Below are 24,762 nucleotides of genomic sequence, written 5' to 3'. Positions count from 1 at the left end.
TGAGCAGCCGCCTGTTAAGGACTTCCTTTATATAAAGTCAGCGTAACACGCATGCAGTTGTAAATGGTATAGCTAAAAGTAAAGTTAAATATAATACATAATATTTGCATTCCTGTAATACATTTCGCATAAATCACCTGTTGGATTTTACACGCTCACGTTTAATCTGGGTCCTTTTTATCTTGAGAAATAATTATGTTTCACAATCTCTGTTAATTTTTATTCACGATAATATAAGCATGCGCTAATACTCAATAACTGCATGTAACGTTGTTTAGTAAGTGTCCAGAAAAACAGATTTTGTAGTAAATGTAACTCAGGCAGTTTTCAGACACCCTCAGCGCGCAGGACCTCTTCAGTCCACTATGGCGGCGCCCGGTGGAGTTCTGAACTGTGAAGACTTTTCAATGTTTCAGGTAAAACGTGCTAAGTTGTCAGCGGTCAGGATAAAATTATACAGGATTTACAAACGCACACTGATTGTTTTAAGCACGTAGCTGTGATGTTAACGCGAATGCTGTGCAAATGGCTGACCCTCGTGGACTGTTACATGCAGTAGTGAAGTTCAATGAGCAGCAAAGCAAACATGAGCGATTAAGCAACTGTGCTGTTGCTTATAAATATAAATGCATGCATTAGACGAGCTATCATTTATACACAATACAAAATACAGAAATATATTTTTTTTCATTAGATCCTTTAAGTTTTTTGAAGTACATTATTTCTTAGGTAATCCTAGTGTCCCTCTTAATTTAAACTCATAAATACGCATGCATAGTAATTACACAATAATTAGAAAATGTAGTTTGAAACCGATTTTGTCAAACTGCAGTACTCTGCTTGAAATGTCAGCTACCTATGTACATGTAGTTTTACTGTACACTTTTTAAATGTCATGTGCAGTGTTTGGAGTGGGCCGGTGATACTTATGATGAGCATTTCATAAGTTTTAAAGGCTTTTATTGGCAAAAAAATATATATGAGTCAATATTTACTCTTGTTCTTCATAACCTCTGCAGTTCACTTGGCATGCTGGATATTAGCTTCTGGGACAAATCCTGACTGATGGTGATCCATTCTTGCCTTGTTAGTTCTTAGAGTTGATCACAATTTGTGAGCTTCTGCTTGTCCACTCGCCTTTCGAGGACTGACCACAGGTTCTTCTATGGGATTTAGATCTGGGGGGTTAGATTGCCACAGATCCAAAATTTCAATGTAATGATCTTCAAACCTCTTCTTTATCACTCTTGCTTTTTGTGACATGGTGCTCCAGCATGCTGGAAAATGCACGGATCATCTTCAGATTGCTCATGGATCGTTGGAAGAAGTCACTCTTGCAGGACGTTTTGATACCATTCGTTATTCATGGCAGTGTATTTAGGCAGAATTATGAGAGAGCCAACTCCTTTTGTTGAAAAGCAACCCCACACATGGATGGTCTCAGGATGCTTCACTGTTGGCACGTCACAGGATTCATGGTAGCGTTTACCTTTTCTTCTCCAATCAATCAATTTTCCAGATGTCCTAAATAGTCAGAAGGGAGTTTCATCAGAGAAAATAACTTTGCACCAGTCTTCTGCTGTCCAATCCTTGTGAAATTTGGCAGGGGACAAAATTGGGAACAACACCGGCACTTCTGACATGTTGCAGGTGGTACTGAGTTTTAGATTATGCGCTGGTCAGTGGTTTAGTTATTCTGAATGGATCCATAAAGTTGCATGTACAATCAGGTTAAGTCAGCAGGTTTAGTGGTCTTTTGGCGTCTCCCTGTGGTCTTATTTATGGCTCTTATTTATTTTTATTATTTTATTTACATTGATATACTGTACATCTCTCTTTTTGACCTGTAGGAGGTGTTAAAAGTGATGCGCAACATAGATGACAGAATTGTCCATGCCCTCAATACCACTGTGCCCACTGCATCCTTTTCAGGCAAAGTGGACGCCACACAGACCTGCAAAGAACTTTATGAATCTGTATGTATCACCGTAAAGAGTACTTTTTATTTTATAATCTAAAATGATTATTAGAGACCCCCTATTTTTGTTCTTGATGTATGACTGGTTTTAGTGTACTGTCGTTTACTGTGATGTTTTAATTACAAGCCATTTTTCTCTACTGCCTTTGCCTTTCAGCTCATGGAAGCTCATCTTTCTAGAGATAAGGCTATAAAGTCATGTATTACAGAAACCTCTGCTATCGTTGGGCAGTTACGTGAAAAGAGGGCAAAAGATAGTGACAACTTGTCAGTTATCAAGCAACTCAGGAAAGAGCAAACTAAGGTAATGCCTTTATATATACAGTATGTACTTGGGTTACAAATGGTTGTAATCTTGTTTGATTTCTGTATCATTTTTCTTAATTTCCCTACAGTTAAAACTCATGCAGTCTGAGCTAAATGTTGAAGAAGTGGTCAATGACCAGAGTCTGAAGGTGAGTTATTGAGTGCCTCCTATTGATTACGAGTGGTTTTGAAATATTTCTTAATGATCACGTTTTTCCCCAGGTTTTCAACGAAAGGTGCCGAGTTCACTACATCCCTCCCAAGCTCAAGTGAATATTCCTTCCGTTGTCTACATAAAACCACAAAGTTGTTCTGAGGAAAACACCTGGAGCTGAGCCTAGACATTACCACTCACACCACAAATCCTCCTCCATCATTATGCTCTGTGGCTTTGTGTTTCTACAGTGAAGAAACACTACTGTTGTCCAAGTCCTGTAAACCTTTTTGTATAAATAGTGTACAAAAGTATTTTATAAACCATGAAATGTTTTCCAATTGCTGAAACTTAGTCTGTGATTTTATTGCATTTTGATTGATGTAAATTTGACGTGAAGTCGGAGACTTTAAGATTATTGATCTGTTCTCAGACACTGACGTGGCCACCTGTGTCAAAGGTTAAAGCTGGGGATTTCCAACCTGGTGTGATGGGAAAACATAACTATTTCTCAAGTTGGCGATTTCGTATGAATTTGTACGATATGAATTGTATGATTTTTAGACAAAAGTATGCATGAAGGCCAACCCCTACATAACCATCACTGGGGCATGAGCAGATCATACAAAAAGCATACAAATGATAAATTCATACAAATTAGCCACTAATACACCTAAACAAAAAATAAGTATGAATTGCCATGAGATGATATTGAGTTTTCAGTCTTTTAGATGCTATGATCCCAAAATATGATGATCATTATGTAAGAGACCATCCTGAAACTTAGACCCATTTATAAATTCTGTATAATTTTCTGTAAAAAATAAATAATTGTATTATTTTAGTACTATACTCTTAAAAGCATTAGATCTTAAAATGTACTTAAATATAAATGTTTTCTCAAATATAATTTATTTTACCCTTATACCTATTTTATTAACATTTTTCTATTTATTAAAATCTTTTACAATGTATTTCTAAAAAACTCTCCCATGCACCCTCTAGAATTCCATTGCTGCCCCACAGGGTCCCAGGACCCCACTCTGTCAAACCCTGGGTTAAAGCACCTTTGATAAATACCTAGCTCACATAATCCAGCACTTTTATGATAACTTGAACAGCAAGTAAAATGTAACTTAAAGATAAAAAACACAAATTTAAAGCTGCATCCATCCATTTAATGTGAATAATCTACATTATTGGCAGTTAGGTATAAAATAACTGTTTACTGCATCAGTATCATTAATAAAAAAATAAAAATTAGTTTATTATTAAAGTTATTTTACAGCTATGCCAAACACATAATGGAAACATGTATTTAAAGGATTACCTAATTCACAGTGACTTTCATTGGTAGTGTTTACCCATGATCCCACTAGTCAATAAATTTAGTTTTAAGGTCATCAAATGTAATGATTGGGTTATAACATGTATTGCCAGGTGTTAATGAAAACATTTACTGTATAAAAATGGAAACACAAATGCATGAGCAGTATTTATGAGTTTGCTTCAGAAGTATTCAATTGGATCATGATGAGCCTTGGATGTCTGTACGCCATGCAGCTCCAGTTTTTCTCCAGCATGGGGTAAAGTTTTATAGATGCGTAGATGAATGTAGTCGTCCCCACCTACATGCACCTAAAACAGATCATTTACAACAATGCGTTTAAAAACTTTATAGACGTTAAGTATTATATGTGGATTGCTTTTACAGACATTTTCAGACACATTGATATATTTCAGAATTCAGTCATATTCAGGATATTAACATTTATAATATCACTGTGTTTTTATCGTACCTTAACGAAGTAATTCGTCCCCGCAACAACTTGTGTTTTGAAAGATCTGGCGGTGAAAACATCAAACTTGCGCTCAGCTTTATCCTCGGCATGAGACTTTATCTGAGGAAAAACGGGAAACGTCAGTCTGTAGTTACATGATACATCACTAACGTTACTTCTGTTTATCAGCAATGTAAAAATACCAACCTCGTCGCATATTTTCTGAACCTCTTCATTTGCATCTTTCGCATCAGATGTTCCGCCACAACGTAAAGGCATTTTAAACACAGAGAGTTACCAGAAATGGGCTACACAATAACGTCTTTTAGCTACAAGTGAAGTTTAGTTTGCCTCCTGCTCCTGTAGGCTAGCCCTGTCTGTCTGGTGATCACGAGTCGTTAGAACAGACCATTTTCGTGGAACACACCAAAAAGTGTTGTAGTGTATAAACAGACAAGAGCTGCCCGGCTGTTGTGCTTGAACATATGTCTAAACATGATAGGCTAAATGTGTAAGTTTAAGCATAAAATATTGATCTTTCTTAAGGAAATTTTTCTCTGTTCATATTCCCCCGCAAAATGGTTTGATCCTCGTATTGCCACACAAGTAACAGGTTAGGGCGTGGATGGTTGTAATGGAATTTTTTTAACGCGATTATATATATAAAAACCAAATAAATACATAAATAATAATAATAACCACAATGTAAGCAATAATTGACAAAATTGCTTACATTATTGTTATTATTTTTATTTATGTATTTGTTTGTTTGCCTTTATGTGGTTTGGTAGCCTAAAGAACATCTTGAACTTGGTAAACAAACTATTGCCCTTGAAGTATACTTAAAGTCATCATTAAATCAAAATCGATTTTTCTTTTATGGAATACTGTAGGGTTTCTTATAAATAATTTATCCGTTCACTTCATTCTTCTTTTCTTCTTATTTATTTATTTTTTATTCATGTACCCTCGTAATCTTTAATCAAAAACGTTAACCTCCCCTCCCTCTCTCTCCATCTTCTCTTCCGGTCACGAGCTATGGCGCAAGGTCGGAGCTTGTGAAGTGACGTGAGGTAAACGCTGGGATAAACAACGGGATAAACTGGAGCTGATGCTTCATTTTTTCGAAATCAGTGCATTGACCAGTGCTGACGCAAGTCATGTGGGAGTACACTACCCTTAAAAACTGAAAGGATATTAGAATATTGCCACAACATTACTCTTAGGACAACCCAGACTATTTATTAAGAAAAAAATGAATATGACTTAAATGGTGATGATTGCTGCGTTCGTTTTCATTGCCTTGGTTGCCTTTATAAACTATTTGCTGATAATGTTCTCCTGTCAGGGGCTCAAACAATATGGAGCCTGGTTAAACAAATATCACAAATCCGGTCTGGTGCATTCGGATATTGGTGAGACACCATTACAATTTTACAAAAACTTACACAAACTGAATTACTCTTATCAGGGCAGGGGTGTACCATTCTTCTGCAGCTATAAAATCAGAAAACTCACTAGGGTTTACATTTTTTGTAAAATTTTAGTGGGGAAGTTAAGATGCTCATGGCTCGACCCCAACTTGGGGTGTTTGAAGATAGGGTTATGATCACAATCCCATTATATCAATATATCAATCAAATGAATGAGCAGTGTATTGATTTGTAAAATAAATATTTGCAGTATATTATGGTTTAAAATTATGAATAATACAAAATCTACAACTCTTATTTAAAAAAAGTGAGTCTTCATTTTATTAAATGAAAGTTATCAATTTTATATAAAATTAAACTGTATTGGATACAAAAGGAAAATTAATATTTGTAGTCAATTGCAAGAAATTTAAACATTTATTTAAAATGTAGTCTTAGAAATATGATACTATCAGTTGTTTTAGTAGCAATGTGTATTAATATTTTGAATAATTTTTTAGTACATCAAGTTAATTTAAAATAAGTCTTTATTTTAAGTAATATATTTAATATAATTTTTTATCATTTATTTATATTTTTATCATGTTATTTTTAAGCATGTAATTGTGAATTTTTTTTTTTTAAATAATTTGAAGGTAACCCCTTGCAGTTGACGTTTACTGCTGTAGTGTGGCTGTGAGTGAAGCCCTCCGCAGCTCTAGGTGGCAGCATTGCACGGTACGTCTTTCTCCCGCACAGGAACAAAAATGAGCGGGATAATTTGTGTTGTTGTTGTTGTGGGCCAAATACAGTGACGGACTCTATGAAAGATATTAATGTTTTCTGTGGGATATTAACATTGTAATACTTAATTTAGCTATTGTTTTGAAAGTAAAACTTATCGCAAACGCACCAAGACCTTCAAACTGCCTAAACGAAGAAGAGTGTAACATAAGCGCCGAATAGCTGTCAGCGTTAACGTTACGAGTCACGGGAATGTTGGGTTTGCAACAGAGAACCGGACTTTCTGCGGGTTTATGAGCTTCATTAGAGGAAACACATTTACTTTATCCAGGGCTGGACACGATGTCCCAGGTCAGTGGTTTTGGGTATTACTGTGAAGAACAAAACCATAGGTGCGTGTAGCCACCGTTTGTGGCGTAACGTTAGCCAGTCGGTCAGTGGATGCGCTCAAAACCTAGTGAGCTCCCTACCTAGACAGCATTATTTGGGCGTCATAGGCGCTCAAAATTCTATCTGAATAGTCAACTTACTGTGTTTTGAGACACAGCTAGTGTTTACGACACGAAAGTAGAAGTGAAGTGACAGTTCAGTAATATAGCAACACATCATCACATTGTTTGTTACATTAACATAAACGTATTATTTGTGATTTCCATTACATGTGATGTTCTTATGAACTTTCTATTCATCAAGGAATCTTGATGGAATAAATATTTAGTAGCACAACTGTTTTAACATTGATAATAATATGAAATGTTTCTTGAGCATCAAATCATATTATTAGGATGATTTCTAAAGTGTCATGCTGAAGATTCAGGAATAAGTCATTACAGGAATAAATGGCATTTTACAATATATTAAGATACAAAACTGTTATTGCAAATTGTAATTATATTTTGCAATATTACAGTTTAGCTTAGCAGCATTTTTTGTTCAACCAAATGCCAAAGGCAGTGTGAAAATAAGAGATTTTCAGAAAGAAAAAGATTACCCACATAATTCACAAATATATACATTTATATATATTTGTGAATTATGTGATAAATGTTTATGAGTTTTATTTATTTTATATGTGTGCTATTTTTTCATGTATTTGTTATTCTTCAAATGAATTTTATGAATCGATTATTTCAGGTCAAAGCCAAAAAGAAACTGCATTATTATCAAGGACATGAAATGTAAGTAATGTTCCACTTTCAAAACAAACTATTGTATTGGCTAATATCTTAACTAGCTCAAATTAGAGTAATCATCTGTTGCTGCTGTTTTTAGAATCAATTCTGAATTCAAGATCGATAATGTTTTGAACCTGCGTGACATTGACAATCTCTTCGATGACATTGGTAATTCAATTCTTACATTCATCAAATTGCTTAAAACATCCATTTCATTGTCACCTTTACATGCCATTCATTGTGTGCAACCATATCCCATGTTGTTGTTAATGATAGATGCTGACTCTGAGCTGGGTTTGCCTCTGCTTTCTCCCTTGCCCAAAAGCACTGGTGTGAATAGTCAGAAGAAAAGTGGAAAAAAAGAAAGTTCTTCTGATCCAGAAAAGATGAAGGCATCGTCTAAACAGGTACACATGGAGTGAAACATTAGTAATCAATCTATTCTTTCTTCGTTCCACCATGTGATGTTAATTGTTAATCAGATGACTCTGATTGTCAGGTGCCCAAGGATGCTTTAATCAAAGAAAATGGCATTCAAGAGGATGCAATGATTGATAAAGGTGAACCTACATCACATCATACATTATTTCATTTGTATTCTGTATAATTACCAGCTATTATTGCAAATTTTCTTTTAAAGAAAGCATAGTATTTGATTTTTAACTATAAAAAATAAATGCAAAAATTTAATTGTAAATTAAAATTCTATGCAAATATAAAATTATACAATTAAATGAAGTTAATGTAGAATTTGTATAGACAAGGCAAGTATAAATACTGAACTACTCGCCTGACCATGAAAGCAGAACAAACATTACTTTTGAGTAGGGCTGGGCGGTATGTTGAGTGTGTACGATATATCGATATATTTTGAGACATGTGAGACATGAGACATACTTTATATTAAAGACTTTAGAGTAGGGCTGCACGAAATTGGATTTCTGCAGATTTCCAATATGCACATATTTTTCACAAATTTTCGCCAATAGTCTATGCTGAAATCAATATATATTTCCTTTTGTTTGGAAACAAGAAGTCTCTCGTACAGAGATTACAAACTAATTATTTTAAATTTCAGTTTTACAAATTTACTTGTTTGAATTAAATAAACAATAATGGATGTCTTGTAGTGAGAGTACATTAAAAGCTGAAAATAACTATAAATAAACTGTTAATCAGTCACTGTATTTTCCCCCCAGACAAATTCAGTGTTAACCTTAACATTTTATTTGTAGATTTAAAGGGGTCATATGATGTTTCTAAAAAGAGCATTATGTTGTGTATTTGGTGTAATGAAATCTGTTTGTTGTTTAAGGTTAAAAAAAAAACCATTATTTTCCATAATATACATTATTGTTTCTCCTCTATGCCCTGCCTTTCTGAAACGTGTTGTTTTTTACAAATCGGCCTGAAAAGCGAGGTGTGCTCTGATTGGCCAGCTATCCAGTGCTTTGAACTGGAATCATGGCGGAATATCCTGTGATGTCCACTTTACAGGACACTTAACGTTTCAAATAGCAAAAATGTCTGTAGCCATAAGAGAAACACAAAATGTGCAGAGCAGGTTGGGGCGAGAACTTCTGCTCTACACTTCTCAAAACTCACGTTTGAATCATCAGTGGCAAATTATTAGTAAACATACTTACAGACTGTGAGTACAGGCCCGGTTCTAGAACCAAATCACTGAGGGTGCTTCTGAATATAGTGAGGGTGCTGCTTACATAATCGTAGGAAATAGCTCAGTCATCAGTCTGAAACATAGTATCTCAAAATTGGGGATGTTGTATACAACAATACTACTGTAATTGCTGTAATGTTAAACAATATACGATCTGGCAGTAAATTATAGAATAGCATGTAAACAAGCAGCAATCTTCACTTTGCAAAACATTAAAACATGCCACACATAGCCTACCTATACTGTGGTGATACCTTGTTGTAACCAGCTTCAACTTCAATTGAACACTCCTAGAATGGCCAAAAGTCACTGCCTTACACACGTCTCTCTCCATGACGGTGAGAGACACAGTTTTACATAACAAGGCAGAGAATGTACCAAGAACATCCAACCTAACTTGAACATAAACACACGTTACTTTACTAACACAAACCCCAACCATATTGCTGTAATAACGCATAAATCAACTCCCAACAAACAATTACCCATAATGCACTAGCGCTGACTGCCGGGTCTGTACAATATGACAACCATGACTACACATCAACACCCAATCAGTCATTCATTGTTAGCGTTATGCATAAACATATTGATAAAGCACTGCTGCAGTAACGTTATTACACCAAGGTATTGCTGCTATATTCTTTATGACAACTCCAATAACAACGACAAGCAGTTCAAAACAATTGACAGCAAAAGACCAAGAAGCTGCGCTAGCTTAACGTTACACAACACACATAACGTTACACAAAATACTTATTGAGCATGCTACAATTATTAATAATAATACTTACAGGTTGTGATTCGGAGGAGGAGTAAGAAGCTAATCCAAATATATTCATATTCCAAATATATACCTTCCTTCTAACGGCTTGCGAATCCAGACTTGAAAGCATTTATGTTGAGAACATTATGTTGGAGAAACGTCATTAAAATGACGCGAGGTTCGGGCTAAACTTCTGTGTTAGTAAATATGAACTGTAGCCACTGACTCTTCACATGCTTGTCCCTGGGCAGTGGAAAAAAAAGGTCACAGAACACAGCGCGTCTTGTCGACATGATTTTTTATCAGCTGAGGTATTTTGAATGTTTTTGCTTTTCCCTGGTGTCTGCGCAGTGCGCGCGCAATAAGTGGACAACTACAATGCATTAAACATGAAAGCATAATGAAATAATTTATTTAATATATATATATTTGTTTAATTTTATTAATTTATTTATTTTGTGTAGGCTATCCTATTATAGGCAAGAGTGTGAAATCCGTCTCTGTTTTATTTTCGGCAAAATCTCGTTTATGTGTGCTATTAATAATTTTTCATCTGCGGGTGCTTTCACTTTTATTTGAGGGTGCTTAGAGATGTTGAGGCGTGTTTAAACGAGGCATTTTAGGAGGGCGTGGACAAGTCTTAACTTTTATAAAGAATATCTCTTTGGGTTTGAGACTCTAGTCTTTGCAACTTTAGGGATCGTATCTATTCACAAACTTGAAAACCTGAAATTGCATCATATGACCCCTTTAACATTTGTAAAAATTAATTAAATTTTAATTATTTAATTTACAAGTATCCTTTTTTGTAATCTTTTATTAATGTAAGCTATAGATTCTGACCTTTAAATTAAAACATAGGCATGATTAATCTTTCTTAATGTTATTTTGAGTATTTTACTTTCATTTTATTACAAGTAGGCCAACAGCGCCCCCTAAATATACATGTTTACATTTTAAACCATTATCATTAAGATTCCAATTATGTTCTGATAATACTGTGCATCTCTACCTTTGAGCCCTGTAGTACAGCTAATTATTCAGCATATCTCATCACCTGTTTATCATTTGTAATAATTGTTATATTTCTTTCAATCCTAACAAAGAGAGTCCATTTAAAGAAATTGCTCCCATAAAGACGTCCAGCCCTATTGCTTTGGCAACAGAGAGGGATGAAACGGTGGATGGAGTCAGATCTGTGACTGATCCTCTTCTCTTCGTTGAGGATGACGAACCCATTGGTGGAGACTTAAGCAAGGCGTCCTGCCCTCAGCAGTCAGAACCGGTCAAGGAATCCCTCTATGGGTAAGAATAAAAAGAGTCTGATAACTGTTATGGTTTTTGTTTCATTGCCTAACTGTTCACTTATTTTCTCTGCTCTGAAGGGATAGCGGGTCTCTGGCATCACCACCGGAAAGGCTTGAGTTTAGAAAAACTACTAAATCAAATGCTTGTTCCTTATCAAGGTCAGTTATTAATGTATAACAAAAGTGTTGTACATCAATATTTAATATATTTTCAATAATTAATATTAATATGATTTAATACATAATCACACATCTTTTTTTTTTTTTTAAATAAAAACACTTTTTATTACTTTTACTTAGTTTTAATTTGAATGTTTAATGAAGCCTGCAAAAACCACAAAAATTTCAGAGCAAGCCACACAGTCTTCACCTCCAGAAACTAAGGAAGACTATCATTGTAATGCTTCAACTGAATTGTTGTTTCTATTTAGAATTGCAGATTTCTCACAGGGCTTAAAGATCTCCAGCATGTTGTTTGGCTGCAGAAAAAAAAGATAGTACTACATTTAAAACAAACTTGTTGAGTCATGTTCGAGTTCATGAGTTCGACTACCAATGGTATGAGAGGAATAACGCTTTCACTCTCAACCAAACTAACATTACTAGTCAATCAGAAGTAGAATGGGCGTGTCTTTGAAAAGGTGTGGTTGAGATCCAGCTGCAACCGAGTCCTTCTATGCATAGATGCTGGAGATGAGCGGAGACAGTCTGCAGGATGGAAAGTAAGATTATGAAGCCTGAGAAAGATATCCTAATTGATAAAGGATTTAAAAAATAAATGGTGCTGGGCGTGGATAGAAAAGAATAGGCAGAGACGGCAAGCCTTTTGGTAGCTGGTGTAAGAAATTGAGAGAACCAGGTGCTTCTGCACATTGTGCTCGAAAAAGATAAAAAAAGAGCTACCATGTCACAAATTAAATCCTGAATTAAGCTCGTCACAGTTTTGCAAATTTAAGCATTCAAACATTTTTAAACTGTTTAAGTGCAAGAAATCGCGAAAGAGAATTAAATTCGGTCCTTGAGTGTTGTGTGCTTGCACACAGGGAGCTTTGTTTCTGACAGGGCACCATTACAGAGATGAGTTCACTTTTCTTTCTTGCTGAAATGGCCAAATACACACAAAAAAGTCAAAATGCACATTTTGCACAGTCTTAACTAAGGTAAAAAAAAAGTTATAAATGAACATAAACTTAGAAAATCTGTTGTGTGTGTCAGAACCGTGCATTTGGTCTGACAGTGAGAGCAGCTTGCTGTCTGTTTTGTTAATATTAAAGAACAAAAGAATCGTTCTGCTCAAATTTGTTCTTGACTGAATAATATAGTAAGGATAAATCTATATAAATATGTGGTTAAACCTGAAATAAATTCTGTTCGGCATTAAGCTAAATTAACAGTCTCATGCAGGTGCAACATGCAGCATAGGTTTCGTTTTGTGTGAAAACATGAATGAAGGCAGAGTGCTAAATGAAATTAAATGAAAAAAATGTATGAATGAACTTTGACTCTGGGACTATGGGTTATGTTAAAAACCTACTTTTTCGAACTAGTCCTAGGTTTTTCGCCCAATCTCAATTAAACCACTGCAGCACAGTTCTCTGGACTCTCTAGATCAATAATAATAAAAATAATAATAATTTTGTCCTTTGGTTAGCTATAACGGGGTTATTTAGAAAAGGGGCGTGGCCAAATATACCAAAAAGCCTATAAAACCTAAACAAAATCTCAAAACTTGAATTAAAAATTTTTTTTTTTTTAAATTTTAATTGTTGAAAGTCACCAAATCAAGGTTTTTTTGATAGTCTAAAATCTATGCTTTTTAACCCTTGTGGATTATTCAAATTCACTACCCTTTCGTTATGTTCGGGATAAAAACATCCACTCAATTAAACTGCTGTAAAAATGTATCAGATTCATATTTTTTTGCAATTTTTTTTTGCATAAATCTGTTAATCAACTTCAGTCCTGATCAAAACTACCAAATGTTTTTAAAAAAATCCAAGATTTTAACTCTTTAATTGCCAAGTTCATAAATGATGTCACTGATTTGGGGGGGAAAAACACACAAAATGACTTCTTTTCAATATAAAAGTAATTGTGGCTGATTTTTTTTTTTACTTTTTATAACCGTCTTGGGCATGTCAAAGATTAGTAGCAACATTGGCTTTGATGCATTTTTTGTTTTTGTGCAGCATTAGATTAAAATTTTTTCTCCCTAATTTGTTGCTGGTGGCTGTTTTTGCCCCATTGACTTCCATTATAACGACATTTTTTGATTGCAAAGCCATGACAGCATATAATCATGCATTCTTGATTGTTTGTGGTTTTCCCTTTTGGGAAGAGGTAAAATTTGTTATTTTTACAGTTGATCACTAGATGGGACCATCAACCCTTTAGATAGGCCTGTGCAAAAAAAGGCTTAGTTTCTGGCTTGTATATGGAGTTATATGGAGTATAACAGCAAATTATAGTGCTTGTGTGTGTGTGAGATTCTTGATTGTTGGTTGTTTTCCCTGTTGGGAAGAGGTAAAATTTGTTATTTTTACAGTTGATCACTAGATGGGACCATTAACCCTTTAGATAGGCCTGTGCAAAAAAAGGCTTAGTTTCTGGCTTGTATATGGAGTTATATGGAGTATAACAGCAAATTATAGTGTTTGTGTGTGTGTGAGATTCTTGATTGTTGGTTGTTTTCCCTGTTGGGAAGAGGTAACATTTGTTATTTTTACAGTTGATCACTAGGTTGGACCAATAACCCTTTAGATAGGCCTGTGCAAAAAAAGCTTAGTTTCTGACTTGTATGTGAAACTATATGGAGTATAACAGCATATTATATTGTTTTTTTTTTTTTCTCAAATCAGTGACATCATTTATGAACTTGATAATTAAAGAGTTAAAATCTTGGACTTTTTTTAAACATTTGGTAGTTTTGATCAGGACTGAGGTTGATTAATAGATTTATGAAAAAAAATTTAAAAAAAATATTTATCTGATACATTTTTACAGCAGTTTAATTTAGTGGATGTTTTCATCCACGAACATACCGAAAGGGTAGTGAATTTGGCTACAGTTTACCGTTGAGTTTATGAAAAATTTCAAAATATCGGTCAAAATAAGATTTGTCACCAAAAATCATTCCATTAGCTCAAACACAGAGAAAGTTGTGGCCTAAATAAGACTCAACTTTACCCCCTAGTGGACGAAAACGTCCCCAACAACGCATAAGGGTTAATATTAGTATTTTAATGTTTATGCAACCAAAAAAAGTGCTGCTCATTTTATTTGTTGGTTTTCGACATTAAACGATAACTTTATTCTTTTTCCTCAAATTATGTTAATTATAATAATTTAATGAAAATATTATGTTCTTTGTGTTGTCTTAATTTTGATAATCCATTGCATATTCAAATTAGTGGTCGACCGATATATGTGCCTTGGCGGTATATTGGCTGATATTTGGCATTTTCAAATATCGGTATCGTCTGATATGTTTTTCTGCTTGGCCGATGTGTTCGATGCAAGACATTTATTTTGACGGCGTTGAGAGAGGCAGCGCCTCTTCCTCTTGTTTACTGTCTTTGTTAACTGTTCTGTCTAATATGGATAGAAGTCTGTCTAATAATCATATAGATCGGTTAAACAGAGGAATTAATGTATACAAAAATATTATAACATTTGCTTTTATATTATTAGTAATAGAAAGGCAAACATCATACTTTCTCTTTTTCTGTCAGCAAATACGCATGCATCATTTAAACAAATATTTTAATGACTAATGAACATTTAATTTCACAGACCTCACAAACTTCTTGTGAAGTGTGCATTTTTGTTCCAAGTGTGATTTCAAATTATGCTGTGCTTTATGCATTTGCCCACTGTCATATTCATTTCATTTTCTCTGTGTGCTGTATGTAAAATGTTCTCATTAAATCTTCTCTTTTTTATTATTAAGGAATAAAGATCCAAGTCAACTTTCTCCTGTTTTGGTTCAGAAGAGTGAAACAAAACTTCAGGAGGCAGAGCAAGGCGAGAATCAAGTGGTGGAGGATCCAGGCAAAGAATTGTCTTTCCACCACAAGCTTAAACAGGCCTTGATGCCTAAATCCCCATGGTGAGTCTAAATATGACGTTCTGATCTTAAACCACGTATAAAATTTTAGCTTTTCCTAACACTTTTTTTCATTGATAAGTTCCAGGAAACAAGCAGCAGTTTCAGCTCCTCCACCTGCAGATTTAGAGGAGGATTTCATGATCCTAGATGATGAGGCTCCTGTTCTTTTTGTCATTCCTCGCAAGGTGGAGGTCAGCAGGAATAAAAGACCTGTCCCAACAGACATCGCAAAGGAGAATGTACTTACAGAACCGCACTCTACAGATCAGCTCTCACAGAGTGAAACTGATACAACAGATCACCATGGGAAGGATGATAAAAGAAACACAGCACAAACTGAGTCTGGTAAACAAAAACCAAAAGGAAAACTTGGAAAAGCCTCAAAAAAGAGCGTCAAAGACTCTGTAACTCATAATAGTCTTGAGGATGTAGCAGACCTTGTACCTGAAATGCTGGAGGACAGAGTTTCTGACCAGACCGCTTCTCAAACTGTACAGAGACACCAAACATTGCCAACAGGTAAATCACGATTGTATTATTCAAGGTGTATACATTTTTTTTTTTTTCATCATTACATGCAGTGACGAAAATATTTTGGACATCTAAGGCAGACTTAAACATTCAGTTGCTTTTCATAACAAAATACAAAACGAAGTCACATCTGCAAACAAATTATGCTAGTGCTTCTTTAGACTTAACACTACCATTTAAAAGTTTAGCCTATGGTCCATAAGATATATATGTTTTTATGTTTTAAAAAGAAGTCTCTTTTCCTCACTAATGCTGCATTTATTTTGTTAAAAATATAGTAAAACAGTAATTGTGAAATATTACAATTTGAAATAATTGTTTTCTGTTTTAATATAATTTAAGGAATAAATTATTCCTGTGAGGTCCAAGCTGAATTTTAAGCAGCCATTATTCCAGTCTTCAGTATCACATCGTCTTTCAGAAATCATTCTAATATACTGATTTGGTGCTCAAGATACATTTTTTATTATTAAAAATGTTTAAAAAACAATTGATATGCTTTTGTGAAATACTTTTTTTTCAGGATTCTTTGATAAATGGAAAGTAATGCATGCTTGCTAAAAAATGAATTTCTTAAAAAAAAAAAAATGGTCTTACTGATGTGCCCCCAAAATTTTTTGAACATTATTATTATCTTTCTTTTCTAATTGTACCCTTCTTTTTTATAAATTATTCCCAAAATAATTTTTAGTGGATGTATAATGTAGGGGTGGCACGATACCTTTTTCAGAAACGATCGCGATCTGATAACAAAAATCTGAGTATCGGACGATACTGATCCGATTCCAGAGGTTTTTTTTTTCCCTTTTTTTTTTCTTTTTCTTTTTTCTGTACCTCAGTGTTCATAATAATTTGATAAAATCTAACATTATTTAATGGGGGGAAAAATAAAAGTAAATAGGTGTAATCTTGTAAAATGTTACACATTGTTCTTTGTATTGTAATATACATTCATGAAAAACAAGTAAATATAAAATAAGTAAATATAAATATATAATATTATAATAAATATATAAATATAAATAAACAAATATAATTATATATGAATATATGCAATAAATTAAATACATTTCTTTAACATTTATAGCACAGTAATGAGGCAGCAACATATGATAGATAAGTTTTGTCGTCTTCTGTCGTAACCAAACGTGACACACAGTTTGAATGCTGAATGGAGGATGACAGACAGCCAGAGTGGAGAGAAGAGTTTACCAGAACTTGAATATAACTACATAAATATTCATCTGCACCTTACATTAAGCTATGGAATGGTCTCAGAAAACTTGAAATATAGTGCACAAAAACTTTATAGTGCTTTTTAATGTTTTTGTGCCTTTCGTGGGGTTGAACAAACACAGATTAGTATATGCACAATATCTGATCGGTCTCGTCTGACCGATACCCGATCCGGCAGAAAGTGGCAGTATATTGTGTGACACAATTAAAATTCATACCTTTACATTTTGAGAGCACTGTATTACTACATATTACTTTTATAATACATTCATAAATGAAAAAGTATAGGATATATTTAAAGGTTATCTGTGATTATATTTGAAATATTTCTATGTGTGATGGTTACAGGAAAGAAACGTGCGAACAGAAAGGCACCTGAGCTAGCTGAGCTTTCTGACAAAGATGAAACAAATACAGGTGGTAGCCAAAAAATCCCAGTTACTGAGTCTAGAGCCACAAAGAAATCCTCAAAGTCATCTAAACAGGAGAGACCAGGGCCAAAAGCTAAGGAGAAATCCAGTAAAGACACTGCAGCGGATCATCACTCCACCAAATCCAACAAAAAACGAAAGAATGATGAAAAAGAAGAAACTGCCCCTAAGACAAAGAAAATAACTTCTGAACAACAAATAGAGTTGGAACAGATAGATCCTTCCTGTGAGGAGCAAGAGCATGAACCTTCACCTCCCCTCAATGAGCAAGAGGAGGAACAAACGACAGGTTAGTTCCTTTGGCATTTACATTTGCATTATGCATTTCACTGGTAATTACACTAAGCATAATTTTATTATTTTGGTTATACAGACATATAACACTCCTGACCTGACATCCTTAACAATCATCAGTGCAGAGCGGATGAAAATGTACAATCCTTTCTGTTTTATTTTTGTACTGTAGCTGTGAATAAACAATCTTCACACAAAGATGACGCCGTGGATCCAGGCAAAAAACAGAAGAGAAAAGAGACAAAAAGGGTGGAACCAAAACCAAAGGATCCACCATCAATAGCATCTGACATTTCTTCAGACAGTCCTACGTGTGGCAGGAGGAAGAGGAGATCTCCAGGAGAGTGGTGGCTTACTAGCCCGAATGAAAGTACCACAGAGCCTCAGCCAAAGCAAGTGTTGAGTATGGCACAAAAGAGGAGAGCCAGTACTAAAGCATCAACAAAGCAAGCAGCTGCTGTTGATTCAGAGGAAACGGTGTCTATCAGGCCTGCCCAGGGGAATCAGAAAAAACTGAAAACTCACAACTTGTTGAACAGTGCTAAAAAGGCAATAGCAGGTGACGATGGACATAACACTGGAGCTGAGCAGAAGACTGCTAAGAAAACAGTTAGCCGAAGGAAACCAAAATCAGCAGCCACTCAACCTCAAACGGCATCACCAGGAGAGGAAGTGGGAGCTTGTCTGAATGAGAATGATGCAAACATTAGTCCAGAATTATGTAGTCCTAACAGTCAGCACAACATCCTATCAGGTAAACTTATTCCCATACTGTTTTTACTTCTGTTGATTTAAGGTTTTTTTTACATACTGTTTCTTCCTATTAATAAAACAGGTGAGAAGAGAGTGTTTGACTGGGTCTACTCACGTGAAACTGGTTCTGCACAGAAACAGACTTCATCTTCTCTTAGAAAACCAGACACTTCTGTACCAGACAAAATTTCACAGAAAAGACAAAGAAAAGCTCCTTCCAATTGGTGGGAGGCGCCGCAGTCCCAGGAACCAGCTGATGGGCATCCTACACCTCACAGGCCTCCTCCACAAAAGTCTGAACTAACAAATACTCCTCTTCATGGTGCGTTGAATAAGGACGGAAATTCAATGAAATTACAAAAAACAAAGAATCATACTAGGAACCTAAAAAGAAACAATACCAACACACCAAAGTCAATCAAACGATCTTTAGCTTCAATGAATGCCATTTTTGCTTCTCAAAAACCTGAAAACACGGTTAAAAGTGTACTAAGGTGCAGGAAACAGGGACGCAGAACCCTCCTTCACTCTCTTGAGGACCAGTCAGATCACTCGAGTGAGAGTACGGGCCAAAATGATGATCAGCTTCAGGGAAATGGTTGTGCCTCCTTTGGTTTTACCAGTGGTGTTACTGTGGAGCCGTCAGGGACCAGAAACAAAACAAGTGTCCGACTATCCAGTGGACCCAACAGGTTATCTGATGTGTAAGTTGATTTTTTTAAAGGCAGATGCCTGGCCTAAACAAATGAGTGTAAATACTGAAAATACACTATCTGCAGTTTATCTTGTAATACGTACTATATATTTTTTAATATATAGTATGATTTTATACAAGATTTTTTGTATCCATAGTAATTTGTGACCCTGGACCACAAAAACTTAAGTCTTAAGTCACTGGGGTATATTTTTAGCAATCACTGAAAACACTTTGTATGGTTCAATATTATCTATTTTTCTTTTATGCCAAAAATAATTTAGTATATTAAGTAAATATCATGTTCGGAGGAGATTTTTAGTAAAATTTCTACCATAAATATATCAAAACTTAATTCAAATAACTTAATCAAAAATAAATTTTATACATTGCTAAGAACTTCATTTGGACAACTTTAAAGGCGATTTTCTCAATATTTAGATTTTTCTGCACCCTCAGATTCTAGATTTTCAAATAGTTGTATCTCGGTCAAATATTGTCCGATCCTAATAAACCATACATCAATGTAAAGCTTAATTATTTAGCTTTTAGATGTATAAATCTCAATTTAAAAAAATTGACACTTAAGACTGGTTTTGTGGTCAAAGGTCACATTTATAAAATATAAAAAATGTTTGTAGTTTGATATATTTACTATTTTATATAACATATACTTAGAAATTTTAGTCACTGTTACAAAAATTGTAGTTACTGATTCCAAATAACATGACAAAAATTTTAGATAGTAACATGATCCATTATATTACACATTTTAGGTAATATAATCAGACTACTGTTTGATAACTTTTGACCAAACTCATTTATCACATTGATACAAAAAGAACAATCTTGTAACGTATTTTTATTTTTATGTATGTGTATATATAAATAAATATATATATATATATATATATATATACACACACATAATGCAGGAATTATAAGAAAAAAAACAGATTTTAAATTCAGGACACATTACTCAAAAGTGACAGTAGACACATTTATAATGTTATGAAAGATTTATAATACAAATAAATACTCTTTGTTCTCTTATCCTTCTATTAATCAAAGATGAACAGAATACACATTTCTTATTGTCACATTTAATATTGTATTTGAGTTGATACAATATTAACTGTGACAATAAGAAATGTTTCTTGAGCAACAAATAAACATTTTAGAAGATGCACAAAATCACTCACTGATCTTTTCCTGGACTGTTCCCAGCAGGTGGAATGACCTGCCTATCTCAATTTTCTTTAAATTTAAAAGAGTCTTTAGCAATTTTCAAAAATACATCTAAAGACATATATTTTTCGTCAGCACCTGACCTTACTGAAACTTGCCCACTTGTTGGTCTGATTGCTTCTATTGTTCTCATTTAAGTCGCTTTGGATAAAAGAGTCTACTAAATAATTAAATGTAAAGAAAACAATAATTTTTATTTATATTATATAATTTATATGTCATTTTATTACCTGTGTCTAACCCCTGCACCAGACCATTAAGATAAAAATAAACAATGCAGATAGTCACTGTTTAAAATTCTGTTTGTGTAGTGACGTTGCTTTCAGAAGTGGGCCGTCATCAATGCTTGAGCTTCAGCGGCATGATGAAGAGGATGATGATACTGGTAAGTAGTCATGTGCAAAATATTGTAAACCAAATCAGGTGGAAATTGCCACAGAAGCACAAATGGCAGCTTTACCAGCATATTTGTAACTGTAACTGTGTTTCTTCAGACTTGCCATCGTCTAAAGTGATTCTGTCAACGAGAGTGACAGCGCATGAGGGACAGGCTCCACGGGTGTTGGCGCAGTGTGATCTCTGTGGGCCTCCACTGCAGCCTATTGTCCTGGAGGAAGAGGATTGGAACAACTTACATGAGTGGTTCTCTCACCTGTGGCCCCCAGCCTCTAAAGGTATGACATTACAGTCACAAATGCATTAAACCAACAAGCAAGTCTTTTACGTATCCGGTGTAGCCATGTTATGAGACACTCTGCCTGAACAGCTTTTTGTTAAATGACTTATTCATAGGCACAATAGTGACAAGAAAGGAGATCTTGCCACTAAATCTATTCAGGGCCTAAATCTTTAAAGGCCGTCACTCACCAAATTGACAAAGTGCTAGTGTTGTCAAAGTCTTGACTGTCACCTCGTGTTGCATGAGTCTGAACTAAAAAGTTATGCATAAACGTACCATGAAGACTTAAAGCCAGTGACCAGACCAACTAGCACATATGTTTTGCCCCTGCTATGAAATAACTGTTAATATCAGCAGGAGGTGATATATTCAGTATTCAATAAGAGAAACAGAAACAAGTACTGCAGATATATAAACTGTAAACAAAAAATGTTGTAAAATGCCAAAGTCAACCCTCTAACTTACATTGCGAGTAAATCACTCGCAAATGCGACTAAATCTTCTCTCTGGCGACTAAATTATTAGCCAATGTAAATTCTCAAATTTTACTCGCCAGTGTGTGAGTTGGAGGCTAAGTATAAATTTAGCACACATATATTTTCACTCGCAGAACACTCTCTGACTGAGCGCTATAGAGTTTCACTCTCCGTCAAGCGATCTGTGATATTTTTTTAGTTCATCTGAATGGATGCAAAAGTGCACCTATTTGACTTACCGTAAACTCTAGTTTGGAGGCGCACACCCTGCCGTCACTTTCTCTCACACACACGCAGAGAGAGTGAGAGAGAGAATTGACGCGCTACATTTAAGCGATATTCATTGTTGTATTTTCTTGTCAAAATAACAGCGTTCTTTGGAATTCCTCAGCGTTTAAGAACTGCCGGGTTTTCCTGTAGTGGGCGGGGCTAATGTACAATAGACAATTTCATTGGCTGGCGCCCACGTATTGTCGTCCCTGTTTTGATTTCAGCAAATCAGTTCGAGCGAACGCACAACCTGATTAATATTCATGAATCCAGCAGTTCATTAATCCTTAGTGCTTATTATATTGTTCTTATTAGTATAATTCATATCATTATTATCTTATCAGTATTTTTGTTCGTTTTTTCCCAGTTTTCCTCCGATAACACTGAATGACCAAAAAGCACCACCACCAGTCAGTTCAGTTAAAATGACTAATATGCATTAATACATGGTTATCAAGTTTTAATTCTAAGTTCTATTATTAAATAATATTTGATTATCATGTTATAATGCTTGACTGACTGATGTTAAGAGTTAAGAGATATTTAAAAACTGCCATTTTTAATGTTTGTAAAATGGCACAGTTTAAAAAAATATATATATCAGTCTGGCGAGTAAACAAAAAAAAATTACTAGCCAATGGCGATTCAATTGCCAAGGTGTCAGTAGGGGGTTGAAAATGTTGCTTATTTTCAGTGCTGGAAAAAAAGGTCATTTGCCTTCTTGTGACTTGTTTTATATAGCTTATTCATGAACCGTGTTTTTGTTCTCCTTTCTAGATGGGAGAGTTATTAGTCCTGATGACTTCCACTGGCACTCCCATGGAGGCCGAGCAATGGGCCACATGGTTGACCTCCAGAGCCACTTTTTCTCACATGGAAAGATTCTGCTGGGGTCGTTCATGAAGAAACCCTCACAGGTGGACCTTGATAGGGTTTCTGTGAGTAGAAAGGGTCTTTTTATCTCTGTTAATTGCATGTTACCTGAGTTTTGGTTGTTTTGAGATATAATTGTAAAAACAAGTTCATGAGAAGGTTACATGTCAGTTATTTGTTTTATTGTCTCTTTTGCCTGTATGATGTTTTCATCATCCCAGGCTGGCATGTTTGATAAATAATAATGGACTACACTGTACACTCTACTGCATTTATTTAGATTATATATTAACTTTATTGAGTTTCTATTTATTAAGGTTTTCAGCATTATCTCAAGTTGTGTTCGTGTTGATTTCGATGGTGTAAAGTCAGTCTACAATTCTGGACAAGTGTTTATGATACCCTCTGGTGAGTGAGAACTTGGATCAGGTTGAATGACATTTGGTTTTACTTTTTACTCAATACTAATAACTGTTTTTTTTGTTTTCTTGTTACAGGACATATGTATAGCATTCAAAACCTCTGTCAGGAGCCTGCAGTGCTGATTTACCACAGTCAAATGACACTCAGAGCTGACTGACATTACTGTGGCTTCCATCAATTACTTTGAAATATTCAGCTATATATATATATATATATATATTTGTAGATTGTTTCAAAGTCATAAGTATAGTTGTCTAGCAAAGCTCATAAATGTTAGTTGTTTTGTTATTTTGTGTAAATAGCTTCAAGAAAATGTTAACCTTGTACAACTTGATTTATGACACTATGCTTTTCAAAACTGTTGGTTTATTAATATACGTGCAGTTTTGTCAGAATTTTTTTTCCTCAGAATGCAGTTTAACTGTCTAGGTATTCGGAACAAATTTGTTGGGTTGTCAGCAGGGGTCAGCAGATCCTTATCTATATTACATTGCTGTGCATGTCCAACTTTGCCTCTTCTTCATGCTCATATGTAGTGCTGTTTATTCGAGGTGTGTGTGAAAACGTAAAATCTCAATTTTATTAGTAACTGCTTCATTTACAGTTTTGATCAGTGTATTCTCATGCAAGTGATTTCACAGCATATGTGTTTGTAATATTGATTCTACTTCGACTGCCCTTTTTGGAAATGAATTTATGTATAGACTTGTAAAAACATTTTGCTTGAATTTTGTGTTTTACGTTCCATCAGTTCTATTTATGCAAGTTTAATTATGCAGCATGCTTTTAACATCATATTGTGGAAACACAACATGAAATATATTAGACAAAATAACTTTTCATAGCAAATCATATGACACTTTTAAAAAAAAGTTTACACCTTGACTGTAAGACACCACTAGGAATATTTTATGCAAGTGTGAAAGTGATAACAGACTTTTTGTTTATAAAGATAAAACATTATTCTTGCTTTAACCAGCATGTGGTTTAAGTTAATATACCCGCATCTTTCTCCTGTGGTGTGCAAACCAATCCACTCTGAAGTTTCTTACATTGTGTGCCTAAGAGAAATGGTTTGTTTCCCACAAATACTGTAAATTCGGGATTACTTTTACCAATCAAATCTTTACCAAAGGTTGGAAATGTTTCAATGTCACTTTAATCACAGTAAATGCCCCATTAACAGACAATGACAATATACCTTCTCTCACTTGTTATCGTGCTGAAATAGCAGTAGCTACGGGCATCAAAAAATTTATTCTCTTTATCATGCAAACCCACCTGTGGATCCAGTCATTCGTTGAGAAAAATGAGGAGATCCCTGGAAAAAAAAACCATCAGAGCTGACTGATGGAGACCAAAGATATGTCAAACCAAGCAATTAGAAGTGTTTAATGGAACGACTTTCCACATTTCCCACTGAATGTTGTGGAAAATTTCAACAT

The 24,762-nt window shown here is 34.7% G+C and overlaps 3 protein-coding genes across 4 annotated transcripts; 2 read left to right on the top strand and 1 right to left on the bottom strand.

Annotated features, from left to right (window-relative positions):
• The first annotated feature begins 152 nt into the window (after positions 1-152).
• LOC132123871 (protein MIX23-like) lies at positions 153-2,779 on the top strand. Its single transcript, XM_059534567.1, has 5 exons — positions 153-416; positions 1,851-1,976; positions 2,136-2,282; positions 2,374-2,433; positions 2,507-2,779. Exons 1-5 carry the CDS (start codon positions 366-368, stop codon positions 2,555-2,557), a joined length of 435 nt encoding a protein of 144 aa, XP_059390550.1. The 5' UTR covers positions 153-365; the 3' UTR covers positions 2,558-2,779.
• Positions 2,780-3,875: 1,096 nt separating this feature from the next.
• Positions 3,876-4,604, bottom strand: LOC132123807 (cystatin-B-like). Its single transcript, XM_059534468.1, has 3 exons — positions 4,427-4,604; positions 4,238-4,339; positions 3,876-4,076 (listed from the first exon to the last, which is right to left on the bottom strand). Exons 1-3 carry the CDS (start codon positions 4,496-4,498, stop codon positions 3,948-3,950), a joined length of 303 nt encoding a protein of 100 aa, XP_059390451.1. The 5' UTR covers positions 4,499-4,604; the 3' UTR covers positions 3,876-3,947.
• A 1,760-nt stretch (positions 4,605-6,364) lies between these two features.
• LOC132123869 (uncharacterized) lies at positions 6,365-23,539 on the top strand. 2 transcript variants are annotated; one of them, XM_059534563.1, is made up of 17 exons: positions 6,365-6,726; positions 7,510-7,553; positions 7,648-7,718; positions 7,827-7,957; positions 8,050-8,110; positions 11,101-11,299; positions 11,380-11,460; positions 15,251-15,409; positions 15,489-15,928; positions 17,525-17,896; positions 18,074-18,655; positions 18,737-19,358; positions 20,908-20,981; positions 21,091-21,270; positions 22,799-22,959; positions 23,212-23,302; positions 23,392-23,539. In XM_059534563.1, exons 1-17 carry the CDS (start codon positions 6,718-6,720, stop codon positions 23,472-23,474), a joined length of 3,360 nt encoding a protein of 1,119 aa, XP_059390546.1. In that variant the 5' UTR covers positions 6,365-6,717; the 3' UTR covers positions 23,475-23,539. The 2 variants fall into 2 exon arrangements, with proteins under 2 accessions (XP_059390546.1, XP_059390547.1); XM_059534564.1 differs by lacking the exons at positions 7,510-7,553; positions 7,648-7,718 and having other exon boundaries at positions 6,366-6,726; positions 7,876-7,957.
• Positions 23,540-24,762: the final 1,223 nt, after the last annotated feature.

This window comes from Carassius carassius, chromosome 42, assembly GCF_963082965.1.
Source record: "Carassius carassius chromosome 42, fCarCar2.1, whole genome shotgun sequence".
In the NCBI taxonomy this organism is placed as follows: Eukaryota; Metazoa; Chordata; class Actinopteri; order Cypriniformes; family Cyprinidae; genus Carassius; species Carassius carassius.
Note: the sequence above shows the minus strand (reverse complement) of the source record. Positions and strands in the feature narration are given on the sequence as shown.

What these genes read in the sequence shown, in the direction of transcription:
- LOC132123869 (XM_059534563.1), top strand. An exon ending in TGAAGGCATCGTCTAAACAG is followed by an intron (nt 7,958 to 8,049) that starts GTACACATGGAG and finishes TCTGATTGTCAG; the next exon opens with GTGCCCAAGGATGCTTTAAT. An exon ending in AATGCTTGTTCCTTATCAAG is followed by an intron (nt 11,461 to 15,250) that starts GTCAGTTATTAA and finishes TTTATTATTAAG; the next exon opens with GAATAAAGATCCAAGTCAAC.
- LOC132123807 (XM_059534468.1), bottom strand. Translation starts at nt 4,498, where the DNA reads ATGCCTTTACGTTGTGGCGGAACATCTGATGCGAAAGATGCAAATGAA. An exon ending in TTCAGAAAATATGCGACGAG is followed by an intron (nt 4,340 to 4,426) that starts GTTGGTATTTTT and finishes GTTTTTCCTCAG; the next exon opens with ATAAAGTCTCATGCCGAGGA. An exon ending in GGACGAATTACTTCGTTAAG is followed by an intron (nt 4,077 to 4,237) that starts GTACGATAAAAA and finishes GATCTGTTTTAG; the next exon opens with GTGCATGTAGGTGGGGACGA.
- LOC132123871 (XM_059534567.1), top strand. Translation starts at nt 366, where the DNA reads ATGGCGGCGCCCGGTGGAGTTCTGAACTGTGAAGACTTTTCAATGTTT. An exon ending in TCAGGAAAGAGCAAACTAAG is followed by an intron (nt 2,283 to 2,373) that starts GTAATGCCTTTA and finishes ATTTCCCTACAG; the next exon opens with TTAAAACTCATGCAGTCTGA. An exon ending in TCAATGACCAGAGTCTGAAG is followed by an intron (nt 2,434 to 2,506) that starts GTGAGTTATTGA and finishes GTTTTTCCCCAG; the next exon opens with GTTTTCAACGAAAGGTGCCG.